Below are 13278 nucleotides of genomic sequence, written 5' to 3' on the forward strand. Positions count from 1 at the left end.
TTTTAAAAAAAAACAAAACAGCAAAACAGCAACTGCCAAAAGCCTTGATATAGTCCCTGTGTTTCTTTACAAGGTCGTGGCTGGATGGGAACACGTAGTCTACAAAGCTCTTTTTTTAGCATTTAAAAATAGTGTAGAAACAAAGTCACAGAGTTGCAATTCCAGCCCAGTAACACCTTAGAAATAAAAAACCCTCATACTGTGGTATTTACAGTTACAGCGTTGTTAGTGCTTCTAAAGAAACCGTAATATTTGTTCACCATTTGACTAAATGTCTTGTCCACAACTCGGTGTGCTGCAGGGCATCTTGCCTGGAAGTAGAAGTGAATTCATGACTCTCAGTGAGTAAAATCACTGGCAGATTTACCAAAGCCCCTGTCTGTACCCAGGCAAGATGTTAGCTGGACACACCAAATCGGGCTCATTGTGTGTAACTCAGAGATACATTCAAGGACATTTTAACATTGCTCTGTCCCATTTACTAATGTGCTCAAAAAATCCTATGATTCATGGCTGCTGGTTTCCGTTTCAGGTCAGCACTGTTTGGATCCGGATGCATACATGTTAGACGTTTACCGTGCAAATCCTCAGGCAGAGTGGGTGATAAAACCAAAAGCAAGCTGAAACAGAAGGCTACAGTGTGCTGGAAGAAAGCCAAATGGACAACAGTGATGCCTGTCCTTTTACAGAAGCTCTTGCCAGAGATGAAACAAAATGGTAGCTACAGAACCTCATTCCTTCCTACCGCACTGTCCAACTGACTGTCACCATGTACTGCTTTTGGTATAAGCATTATCACTCCAGCTTCTGGACCATTGGAAAATATCACATCAGTTACTCTTTCATATGGATTACACTTGTGCCAGTTGGCCCAGGAGTTAAGGAGGGTGGACCAAGGTACGGTGCACAGAAAACAACCTGTCACATACAGAGTTGTTAATTTCCTGACCTAGTGTTAGAACATTAATTTTTTGAAAGAATCCAGAGGCATCTGAGGATGCATGAAACACTACCGACCACAGCATAACACAGAAGCATCACAGAGATGTTCAAGAAAAGGCATCTGTCAAGTGTGGAAGAGAGGAGCTCAACCTGCAGCAGTGCCAAGATGTAGCTGTGTAAAAACATCAAACCTTTCTGCTGAAAGCAAACCTGTACGGTCTGTGTTACTGCAATATTTATGTTTCTCAGTCGCTCCTCATGAGTATCTGATATTGGGGGAGGGAGAGAGGCAGGAGGAAGAACTACTGTATAGACGGCTATACTGCTTTATGTATGTACCACTGTATATACTACTACCAGTCTTCCAAAATTGTCTGTCTGGATCACATTACTGTGTGCAATTGTAGCGCCACAAACCATTTTCTCCTTCCTCCCACTACCACACACACAAGCTTTGAGAGACAAATGCTCGATGAGAAGGGGAATACTCCTCTGGCTCTGTCTTTGACTTGATACTCTCAAATTTAAGTCTGTGTAATGCCATAATAGGAAAGAGGTGTTAATGGTGCCTCTTACAGCCATCACCTTTTTTGTTAAACATTATAGTTTCTTAATTTGTAACCTAATTGTTTTTCTCTTTTTTTTTTATTTTAGCTTTAATATGTAAGCAACTTTTATACTATTCAGCTGCATTAAGAAGAGAGATCTTTGTCTGGATCATGTATAATACAGCATGGCAAAGAAAAAGAGCTTCCAATGAGCAGAGGGATTTAATACCCTTATTTAACATTTACATATTAGGGCCTCAAAACTGTAGCCAAACTAGGTCCAGTTGTGCTGGGGGTTTTACAAATACGTGGCAAATTGCAGCTCCTTTTACAGATGGCATGCGGTCTATGAAAACACAGAGGCTGACAAGAGTCGGCTGCAGCCGCACTGGGAATGCAGCACAGCAAATCTAAGACAGTACGTCTAGTTTGTAGCCAGTCACAAAAGTGAGCACCATTCTTCACCTAATCCCCTTGTTTTGGGCTATACTTTATAGAAGTAAACCCTGTTTGTTGAGTAGGGAAATTGCAAGTCTCTGGAAAACAGCAAGTACTTTTTTCATCTTGGTCTTATGCAAAAAATGGGAACTAATGCCTTCAAACGCACTGCAAAGTCTCTGTCGTGGATGATGATATTGCACAATGAATTCACTCACAGTTTGAGCAGTGTGTTTTGTTCCTGATCTGGAGACACAGATGAGGCAGCAGCTAGTGCTCTGTTTACCAGGTAGCAATGCAAAAGTGTTCTGAACCAAGTCCTCCAGGTGAATGCAAAGTACGTTGTCCTGCAGAGAGAGCCTGTAACTTGTGGTGCTCTGCTGAAGCTGTCCAAGGAAGATTTGCACATTCTAGAAACCCTTTTCAAAGTTAATAATGTTCTCCAGTACTTAACTTTCATTGCTAGTGTTCAGTGAAAGAAATCAATATTAAATCAGTAATTTTACCAGCAATAACATCTACAGAGGGCAGATCACTTTCTTTAAAAGAGTGAAACTTTCAACTTTACTGGTTTTTATGTCTTAACACCAATGGATGCATAGCTGTGGCCAGGAAAAGACCAGAACAGTTGTCTTACGAAATACACTGCTTATTTTGACAACTATTTATTTTAAGTATACAAGAGATTGTAGATCTGTGATTTGTTCATAGGACTAAGCATAAACATTTTGTCAGGTGCTTTGTTCCCGATCGCCTTCAGTTCCCTCTGTGGCAATGGACAACTTTTTCTATTGTGCTGCCATTTTCTTTTAGCTGTAAAACAGGACTAGTGCTTTCCTTATAAAGGTAACATGAGAATTAGTCGAGTTAAATTCTGCTCCTGGATGCAGCCAAACAACTCCCTGAACAGATCAGGAGTTACAAACATCCACCCAGGAAGGACAAACTCAGCAAAGGGATTTTACGTGCAAAGTGCTTTGAATATAAAGAACATCATATAAATGCTAAGCATCACTGTATTTATAGCCAACGAAAGAGCTTCTATGACTATACAGAAAGTGTAACCAAAGAATTTGAAATGTTGGGGCAAATGAGGTAACATTCTACAGTACTCTCAGACAAATACACTGACCTCCACCGTCTTGCCTGCTCACTTCACTCTTTGCTCTCAGTGGCTGCACAAGGGAAAGTACAGAGCACCCATGCGTTCACACTGTAACGTGCTCAGCATGTTCTGGACCCTGAAATGAGGACTTCATCTAAATCCTTTCTGAAATAGAGCTCACTGTATTCCATACAGGATACAAGGGATTTTTGGAAGACTCTCACCTTTTACCACTTCACAACTTAGGAAAGCCAGATCTGATGTAATTAAAACCACCCTGTGAACGCTTGTTTTATATTAAATTGCCTACAACTTTATAAGACATGCATATCTGCAAATGAACTAAATTTTGTGTACAGTGCCCAGACTACTACAGCACTGCCAAATACTTGCTGTCTCTGAAACAGAATGGAAAGGTTCTTTCCTGATACAAATGGACCTAATGACCCACACATACTGTGGTTAATACTGTTATGCATTAAATTGTTTTGTGTTGTTGTGGTACACTAACTTGATTTAATATGCAGCAGACAAACTGAACAATCTCTGTGACATTTTTTAATACAAGGTCTCAACTTTAGGCCTTATATTTCAAAATACTGGTGGAGGCACCAGGAATTTTGTTCTTTCAAGTCAAAACCAAGTTATGATAGGGTTGTCACCTCAAAAAAAGCAACATATGTGGAAAGCTATTAATGAGAAAGCGGTAGTGAGCAGGGAGAAACTTATTCAGCGAACTCCAAAGAAGCCTCAAGTATTTATGATTCTACAAAGACAGCATTTTGCATATCAACAGAGAGAGAGAGTATATTGCAAGAAGTAGGTATCGGAAACAGACTGGAATGCTCTAACCTGTTTACACAGCTAACGTCATTAGAATGTATGCATGTGTGCAAATGTGTCTGTGTCTATGTATAATATTAACTACCTCACTCTGCATTTTCCAGGAAAAATATTTTGGCTTAGTTTACCATTCCAAATTTTTCTATTATTAATTTCACCTCTCCACTAGTCTTTTACATTAATAAAATGTTTCTCCTTCTAAAGGGCAAGATTTGGAAATTACCAGATATGTATTAAACCACATATTTCAGGATATGGATGAAATTTTAGCCAAACCGTGTTGCCTCAATTACTGCTTGTAATGTGAACTTTATGAGATCAGATCTTGGGGTTAACAGACAACAAATACAAACGTACTGTGTTTCAGTTTTTACTTTTCAATGGCTTTCCATTAATGTGTGTCTTCTCTGGAAAATAATACGATGCCACTAATCAAAGCAAAATGTTTGTATGTATGTTTCCCTTACCATCCTCATTATGTTATGTGTTTTGTGGAAGTAAGCCCACACATAAATGTATTTGTACAGCAGAATATGTCCATTGTATTGTATCCATGTCAAAAATAAAACCCAATACCAACAAAGTAAGCTCTTCAAATCTAAATACATGGTTTCTGGATAGAAGCAAGCGACAACAATTGCAAAAAGCAGTGGTGAGTCTGTCTTAAAAGCAACTATGTTGTTATAGCACCTGAGCAGTTAGCTACACAAAGGACCACATTCTGCCATCCCTGTTCAAGTGGAGGAGAATTCTTTGCTCCAGGAGCTCTTCTCTTGGACTACCTCAATGCAAGACATAAAATGACAGTGATTTGTCTCCTGCCTCATTGAAATCAATGACAAACTGCTTTGTGGCTTCATTTGAGGCAGTCTTTTTTAAACTAGTATGAAATACATAGAGCAAAAATGACTTTAGAAGGAATTGTAAAAATGCGTAGTCAAAGCCAAACAAAACTGTAAGGAGGAAACAAAAATACTTCTAGTTCTAAGAGAAAGAAGGAGATGGAAGTGACTTGTAAAAAACTATGTTTATTACAGATGCATCTTCAAGTATGAGATGTGTCTGTCACTGCTCAATGATCTGGGCAGTTGATGAATGGATGTCCTTACTTGAGTCCGATCGAGCGCATGCCCCCCAAACCTGGCTCAAGTGCAACTACCTGAAGACTCATTTTAGAAACAGAGATGAGCACATTACAAAAACAGATAAAGATGGAACTTCTGACTGGCCTGTGAATTAGGAATCTCAGAGCACCAAGTTACTTCCCTGTGTCCTGTAAGAAATACTGCCTTTCCAAGATGCATTCATTCTCATTGCCAAAATACAGTTGTTCCCAAACCATACCCAAATTGTTTCTTCACCAGCATGACACTTCATACATGTCTCTGTGCCATGGAGTTGCTGCTTGTCTTGCCACCAATTACATGAAGGCATAAATGGGAACATAATCCTCCTACGCAATGTAGCTATAATGGGGGTTGGAAGCACTGGATGTTAAAGCAGGAAGAAAAGGGATTTGAGCTACCACATAAAGTATAAATAAGAAAATTCTATTCATTAGACTTTGAATCCCAAACCTTCAAAATTATGCCTTTAGTCTCCTGCTCCCTCTGCTGGACTATATCCACTTGTAGTTTTCACTTTTTAGTCTTCTGGCTCTTTCTAACTGAAACGTACAGATGACTCAACTACATGAAATTATGCATAGTTTATTGTGATTTTATTATGTGGTCCAAAATTATTACCTTTTTATAAAATGAGCACCACACAAGATAATGAAATACTGTCAAGTAATCAAAAGAAAACATACTGTAAACACTGATTAATAAAAATTCCCAAAAGAAAAATACCCAATTAATGCCATTAACATTGTGGCAGAGGTATTTGTTGTTTACAACCATTTAGTTAAAATGCAGACATAGAGCTTCTGGCTAAAAAAAAAATAAATGTCCTGAGTTGGAAAACAGCCATAAAATCAAAGAGATGCAGGCTCTCACCAATTCTTCTTTTCATTATGAAATGGGACTGAAAAATAACAGATCAACAAAAAAACCCTCTCTCAGTCCAGACAGGCTTTGCTGCAGTTCAGTGCTCAGCCCCAGGGCAGGAATGAGGGAAGACTCCACGCAGGTCAAAAGCTCTGCTGAAATCAAACAACTCTGCTTGTTGGCCCTTGGTTAACACGAGGTTCCTCAAACAGCCATGGAATGAGCTCTTGCTCGTGAGGCAGTTTTGCTTCACATCAGCTGAAAAACAAATTGAAATATGTAGAATCTATTTCCAGTGAACTGAAACAATACAAAGATCCAGGTTATTATTCAACTCCTTCCCCTCCTTCCCGAGGAGCACCAAGTTCAATTAGCATTTGGATCATCTGGGACATCCCACCATAGACAGCCACTGCTGCCTTCAAGCGTAAGCCATGCACTGGGATAACTTGTGCAGAGTTTGCAGAAATAAGTTGTCCCAGGGAACAATGAGAGATAAGAAAGGGGAAGGGAGGAGAAAGCCACCCTACATAGGTGTCTTCCATGTTAAAATTGAAACTGGCAGAATATGAAGCAACAGCTGAGATGTCATGGACTCCATCAGCAAAGCAAATCATGAGGTTGGTAGAGCCCAACTGTTTTTTTCCATAGAACCTGTGAAACAATTCATTCCTTTTCTGCAGTACTGTACTAAACTGAAGAATTTCTTTCTGTATGAACCCTAATCTTTACAGATGGAGCACTGAAAGAGCAATAGTATCACATTACCCTATTGGGAAGAAAAAAAAAAAAAAAAAAAAAAAAAAAGGAGTTCACAAGATGTTGATAAGGCCATTTAGTATTCAAGGAAGACCAAATATTATTCAAGATCTGGTTAATTCATTTTCCATAAAGCACCAAAACCTTGTCCAACAGAAGGCTCTGTAACATTTCAAGCTATTATCCCTGAAGCTTTCCAAATATTTAAAAGCTGAGTTTTCCCCTTTAGACCTCATCACTCTGTTTTCACACAAATGGAAATATCTGAACTGATAAACTGTAACAGCTGTTTCAGAGACAAACGAATATGGACATTTTATGCTATGTTTAGAATCATAAGATATTCAAAATCATGTGAAGCCTACTCTCAGTACTGATGTGTTCATTAAAAATCATGCCTGCAAATAGGTGAAACCTTCACAATTCAATCCTCTTGATGAATACATTGTCTTAGCTCAAATTATCAGCTAATGAGTTGTACAACTAATTGAAAAGTAATTAAATTTTATATTTTTCATGTTACTATCTTTTTATATTACCATTGTAGTATGATTGACAAATTTCAGAAAGGAATTTGCACGGAACAAGGGAAATGCATGTTCATCTCCAGCAGCTTGACTTCTGTCTGCAGAGCCCATGACACGGAATATCAGCCAAAATAAAGCAAAGAAAAGCACTATAGAAACCTTACTTAAATGAATGTAAAGGAAAGCCTTAATATGAGTCTGACTGCAAGAGAACTGCGCCTCAGCATACACAGGCAGAGATGTTGTGAAGTCTGACAGAGACTGTGGAAGACAAACCATGTGGAGGAAATCCTTCTCAGAAACTAAGGAGCACGTTTGTGTAGGAAAGTGATAGGAGTTCCATTGATCTTGCCAACAAACTCAACAGTTAAATGCAGTCCCCCACCAAGACAATATACGCAAATATTAATACGTTGTGATCTCAGGAACAACGTGGAAAATGGTAATTATGATTTATAATTCAATCATGAACCTCATGGATCAGAGTGAGAGAAACAGGGGAAGAGAGAGAGGACAGGAGAAAGGAGGGGTGGAAAAGAGGGCATGTGTTAAGAATCATTCTTATGAGAGACTGAGAGCAGGAGGGAATGAAGGGAAGAGAAATATTATTGTACCTACCAGGATAGCCTCCAACATAAATGGGATTGTTTGTATCTGCAGATGTTGACTGGATGTAGGGGTTATCAGTTTGAACCAAATTCCCATCAATTATCAGTGAAATGCGATGTTTGCTTTTGTTTGCTTGAAGCTTGTGCCATTTTCCATCGCACAAACTATTTGTGCCTCTTGGTTCATATGTAGCTGTTATTCTGCCAGCTCCATTGTTGACATGGAATAAAACCTGTATAAACAGCCAGATGCCAATAAAGATAGATATAAAGTAAGAATACATGACCTAATTTGCCTAGATAAAAGCACAATCATGCTGGTGCAGAGATTTCCATTTTAATAAATGTTTGGTCATTATGCAAAGCTAGTATTTACTTTGATGGACAGAGTGTGTCCTTATTGAAATATCTTTAAAACCTGAAAGATCTATCAATGCAATGGTCCATTAGGTTAGCTTGGTACACTTAATCCGTGATTTCAATGTTTCTTACAAATACAAATCAAGTCACAGAAGCAAAGAGACCTCAGATCTGAAAGAAGATCCACTCTAACTGAAGAGAAAGAGAATGGACTGAAAGCACTTGTCATTGCCAATACAGGTGTTGACTTATTTCATGTATTTATTTTTCAAAGCAGTAGATATTTCCTCAACTCTGTGGTGAGGATTAATATGCAAATATTAACTGAGAAAGTATGTCCCACAGAAACAGTGATATTTAACACTGTCTCTAGCTAGGAAATTTTGAATAAAAAATGAGCTATTTCAAAGAAAAGGAAACACTTAGGAGCAATTAAGTATACATTTTTTATGCAGGACATGAGTGGAGAACTATGTATTGATTGTTAAAAGGTTTATGGAGCATAATGGCCAGTAGAAGTAGAGAGTGAGATAATTGTTCATGAATATTGAAAAAGATACTATAAAACTGTGTGCTTTCTACATGCAATGATATGTTTATCAAGGACAAGTGTTTCTCTATGGCAGAAAAAAGTATTAAGCGACAAGAAAGGTATAAATTTGGTCTAACATACAAGATTCGTAGTACAGGAGGTCACAGTGGCTGCAGACTAATATAAATCACACTAATTAAAAAGGCAAAAAGTTCCAGTGACTTCTGCTAATCTCACATTTTATCATGTGATGATGATGAAAAACTTCGAGACTGAAAAGTCTGTCCCATACTAGTCCCGTGGGGACTTGGTTTAGACATTTTGCCTCCATCACATTTCACTGGTGTCTATGTAGTGCTACCCAACAGTTCTAGTCTGCCAGTTTTAAGCCAGCCTTGTGAAATGAGTGTGCTAGCACAGGGCACCCTACCTTGCCATTTACAATCTCCAGTCCAATGGCATCAACCTTAGCACTGCTAACCCCAAGAAGAACGCCATGCACCGCTGTTGTACGAAACTCCAGTGTGATGTTCACATCAGACCGCACTTTGTAACCTTCCCTGACTGAAAAGAAGTTGTAAGCTTCAATCAGAAGACTTGTAAACCACATTACAAGGTAGAATATATACACTGTCATTAAAAGGCCTAAAAAGCTTGTTGATTATTCTGCTGGGGTACAACCTTGCAGAACCTCCGGAAAGTAAGTTTTCCGAAGTCGTAATTCACATTTTATACTGGGAAAGATAAATTCCCAAATAAGCTTTCTTTCAATTAATTTAATTTAATATATTCTGTCTCATTCGTAAGAAACAGTAAAGAGTACAGATGTAATCCTTCACGCTACTGCGTAAGTCCTGTACGTCTTTTATCTCCATACCTTTCAACAGAACTTAACATCATGAACATGGATATTCTTAGCTGAAGAAAGAGGTAATTCATTTCTTTCCCAGTACTAGTACCATTAGCTCTTTCATTTGCGGAAGACAGCCCTTTGCAGAAATTACCGCTTTGGGATGTATGGAGTAAAGGCACCCCGTTAGAAATACATATGCATGACATGAACTCTTTGTGTGAAGAGTCAATTAATTACAGATAGTTCCAGCAGGACCTAAAAATAATATATTTTCATTAACATTAATTCAGCAAGGTAATGCTTTCATTTAATGACACTTACCAAGAGCAGCAAAGCCGCTCCCATCAAAGAAAGTACCGTCCTGCACTGTTACATAGCATTTGTTCACAGCAAAGATGGAGACAGGGCTCTCATTGTCCAGTGGTTTGCTATTAATCGTCATGTTACCAATGCAGGCAGGAATACTGTGAGTCACCTAAGCATATTGAAATGTAAGAGTTAATGTGTAATACAAACTGCTGCAATGCTCTTTTAGTGATTCACTTGACGTTATTGTAAATAAAAAACTCTCTAAACAAAACACGGCAGGATCCAAAATATTTATGGAATTAAAATTATATTATTACATATACTTATATAAGGTTGCAAACGTACACAAAGTCAAAATCAATATTGTTTAGAAACACAGTTTATACTCTAACATATAGAAAGAATTGTATTTGTTTGAATGTGAGCAGCAATATGTCCAACAGCTAAAGACGTTCCAAACGTGCTTCAGCAAATTAACAAGTAAATCAAGATTTTGTACAACATTTTGCAAGTATAGATTGCCAGAGTTCTATCCAGAAGAAAAGATTCATTAGAATTTCCCACTATTACTATTTTCAGCAATTGCAGGCCCAAAGTATTAAAATATTGTTAGCTCCATTATCCAATTAAAAAGCATGGATGAAGGAAGTATGCTCAGGAATTGAGAAACATTATCATCACTGGAATCCTCCTTGAGATAACAGCTGACCAAGAAGACAGGCAACAATAACGTACCCTCTAAAACCATGTGTAAAAAGCATGCTTTAACCTCAGACAGGTGAAGTCAGCCCTTCAGAGATTATTTAAAGGCACCTAATTCCTATTTGAATGCAATAGGATTTAGGTACCAAAATGTTTGATATTTAGGACATATTTTTATCTTATACTATGAAACACAGGAATATATATTCTTCATCTATTTTTAACAGAGAGATTGATAGAAGAAAAAAATATATTAAGGACTATTATTAAAACACAAGGATACAAGCTCTAGCTAGAGTTGCCAAGCTTTAGAAAGCTGGAAAGATTGATCTGGTAAAGTGTCATTACTTTCTTTGCTGTTTCTTTCCCTAAGTACTTCTTTTTTGCCCATCAAGAGACAGAATACTGAATTAGATGGGTTTGATGCAATATGCTCATTCTAGCATTGCAAAATGTCAGACACCCCACCACCACAAACTTTCTTACATTCCCAAGATTCTTTGGCACGTAGTCTAAGGGGAGTCCCCCCAAGTACAGCTTTCCCTCCACATCCAAAGTGCTACCATCTCCCAGAGCACTGACGGCTACCAGTTCCTGTCCATCCACAATGATTGCACCTCTTCTTTTGAAGTATTCCGTCTTTATCTGGCAAAAATGAGAGCATGCAAACATGAATCAGTAAGCTGAAACAGTTACCTAGTCATCATTTGCAACAGAAGCAAGATAATTTTTTAGTGGTAAGATTGCTTTGACATACTGTACTGAGGCATCCTCTTGAAATTCATTGTGAGGCTGAGGTCATTTCAGAATGCAACTGAGCAGCTAAACTCTTGCTGACCTCCTCAACGGCTCACAACGATTGCATGCTGTCCTGCATAAGTTTTCAGCATCTTAACAATCATTGTTTAACACCACTAGTTTATTGCCTTAGGATATAAGTACATCACTGAGTTTGAAGAAGGGAGTACTGTGCTAGTCTTCTGTGACTATTGTGCTGCTCACCAGCTGAGCCATGTTAGCTCTCTGAAGTGCACGCTCCTATGTTGTAATTTTGTGATGGGCAGTGCTGAACTGGTTATGACCAAAAAGCTTTCCAGTTCTGTCCATCTTGTTTGGTCATGCCCCTATGCCTTCCCTGGATGAAAGCAATTACGTGCAGATGAGGGACTGTATTTGAAGTCGGCTAGTCATTTATTCTTCCATGGTTACTTTTAGCCCCACTCAGAATCCTAACCAGGTCCAACATGAGGTTTCACAAACATTTGGGTCGGTAAGGGGATTGAGCGGTACAGCAGGGTGAGATGAGCAGGTGGCAGGGAATGGAAAGAAGTGCTTCCTTCGGCAGCAAAGCATATTAGCTTAAATTGATTGTAGAGCTACTTCAGTAATCAACCCCAGCTGTGAAGTGGTGTGGCTCAGCCTCCAAAAAGAGGTTCAAACTCATGTTTTTAGGTCCTGGGTGTTAAAGGTAGGTCAGCTCTCATATGAAATCTGTTCATCTCTTAAAAAGTGGATAGCATGAGTATGAGTTTTACATGAGTGTATTTAATTTTAAACATGCAGCTGTAAATCCTGGACCGTTAGTCCTTTCAGGGTAGGCAACAGAGCTTAACTGTGATAGCTCTCCCTGACGGAAGTTCACATTTGCTTTATGTTAGTTTTTGCTGGGTTTTCTTCTGCTGATTATATATGAAAAGCAAAAATAACACTCTGCTGATTCCCAAGGCACATAGGAGAGGTGGCAGATTTGTGTCAGAAAGTACCTGGTCAGAGTTGCTTTTAAAACTCGTGCAGACATCACAGTCCTTTCTCATGAAGAAATGCTAGCTGCCAGAGCTAGCAGCATGGGGGTCGCTCAGAGGAACTGGGCCAACAGAGGCTGACACGGAGCCTTTCAGAAGGCCCTGAATGCTAGGTAACACCTAAAAGCTGTAGCCATAATTTCTCCTCAAATTCTCCTTATGCCAAGTCCTCACCCTCCAGCCTCCATTCATTCTAGAAGTCTACCTTTCTCATGTTGCGTCAACCAAGAAAAGGAAAGGAAAGTGCTTCCCTGCTAGCATTAGCTGGTATGACATGCTCAGGTGTTAAGTAATAAGCGGGATAAGGGAGAAACTGCACCCACAAATCTCTTTCCCCCTGTCACACAGTCAGTTGCACCTCTTTGGAGACATAGTGCATGGAAAGCTCTCTGTAGAAAAAGTCAGAGCGTCTAGACCTCTCTGTTGGTTTCTCCTCCATTGAAGATGACATGGTTGGTGAACTATTTTATTTCTAAATAATCTGACGTACTTGACAGGAGTTGGATGCTGGAATTAATGAATAATTTATAATTTTAAAAGCAAATAATTATACTCAAACACAAGTTATCTGAATGGTCTCATGACTGAGTTAAAACTTGTTTGCCTTTGCCACACAGAAAGCATACAGGAAAGGTATGGAAGAACCACCCCAGTAACTTCAGGGAAGAGAAAATGGAGTACAAGACTGGTGACTACCTACCGTATGCCATTTTCCATCACTGATAACAGCAGGATGAAAAGCTACTGCTTTTCCTTTGCCTAGATCAAATGAGAAATGGAGCTGTCCCCCATGAAGCTGTAGGGCTGCATAATCAACCTGGTTCTGGTGAGCCATGTAGTAAATCAGGCCACTGGAGGCAAAGGTCCTGAGATTCAGCTGGACAGAAAGCCTAGACAATAAAAATTCAGTGTTACGGACTGCATTGATAAAAAGCTTTCTTGGAGGCAGAGAACAGCCTTAA

The 13278-nt window shown here is 38.9% G+C and overlaps 2 protein-coding genes across 3 annotated transcripts in view; one reads left to right on the forward strand and one right to left on the reverse strand.

The window, feature by feature from the left end:
- Nucleotides 1-4463, forward strand: part of ARHGAP28 (Rho GTPase activating protein 28) — an 80257-nt gene extending 75794 nt beyond the window's left edge. For both annotated transcript variants that reach the window (XM_005236492.3, XM_027785327.2), the window contains exon 15: nucleotides 533-4463. In XM_005236492.3, the coding sequence (XP_005236549.1) occupies nucleotides 533-624 (92 nt within the window). In that variant the 3' untranslated portion in view covers nucleotides 625-4463. The remainder of the gene's footprint in view (nucleotides 1-532) is intronic.
- Nucleotides 1018-13278, reverse strand: part of LAMA1 (laminin subunit alpha 1) — a 111612-nt gene continuing 99351 nt past the window's right edge. Inside the window, exons 58-63 of the mRNA XM_055799488.1 lie at nucleotides 13017-13206; nucleotides 11001-11159; nucleotides 9825-9978; nucleotides 9081-9214; nucleotides 7769-7991; nucleotides 1018-6122 (exon numbers count right to left, since the gene is read on the reverse strand). Coding sequence (XP_055655463.1) covers nucleotides 5962-6122; nucleotides 7769-7991; nucleotides 9081-9214; nucleotides 9825-9978; nucleotides 11001-11159; nucleotides 13017-13206 — 1021 coding nt within the window. The 3' untranslated portion in view covers nucleotides 1018-5961. The remainder of the gene's footprint in view (nucleotides 6123-7768; nucleotides 7992-9080; nucleotides 9215-9824; nucleotides 9979-11000; nucleotides 11160-13016; nucleotides 13207-13278) is intronic.

Source organism: Falco peregrinus, chromosome 3 (genome assembly GCF_023634155.1).
Source record: "Falco peregrinus isolate bFalPer1 chromosome 3, bFalPer1.pri, whole genome shotgun sequence".
Lineage (NCBI taxonomy): Eukaryota > Metazoa > Chordata > Aves > Falconiformes > Falconidae > Falco > Falco peregrinus.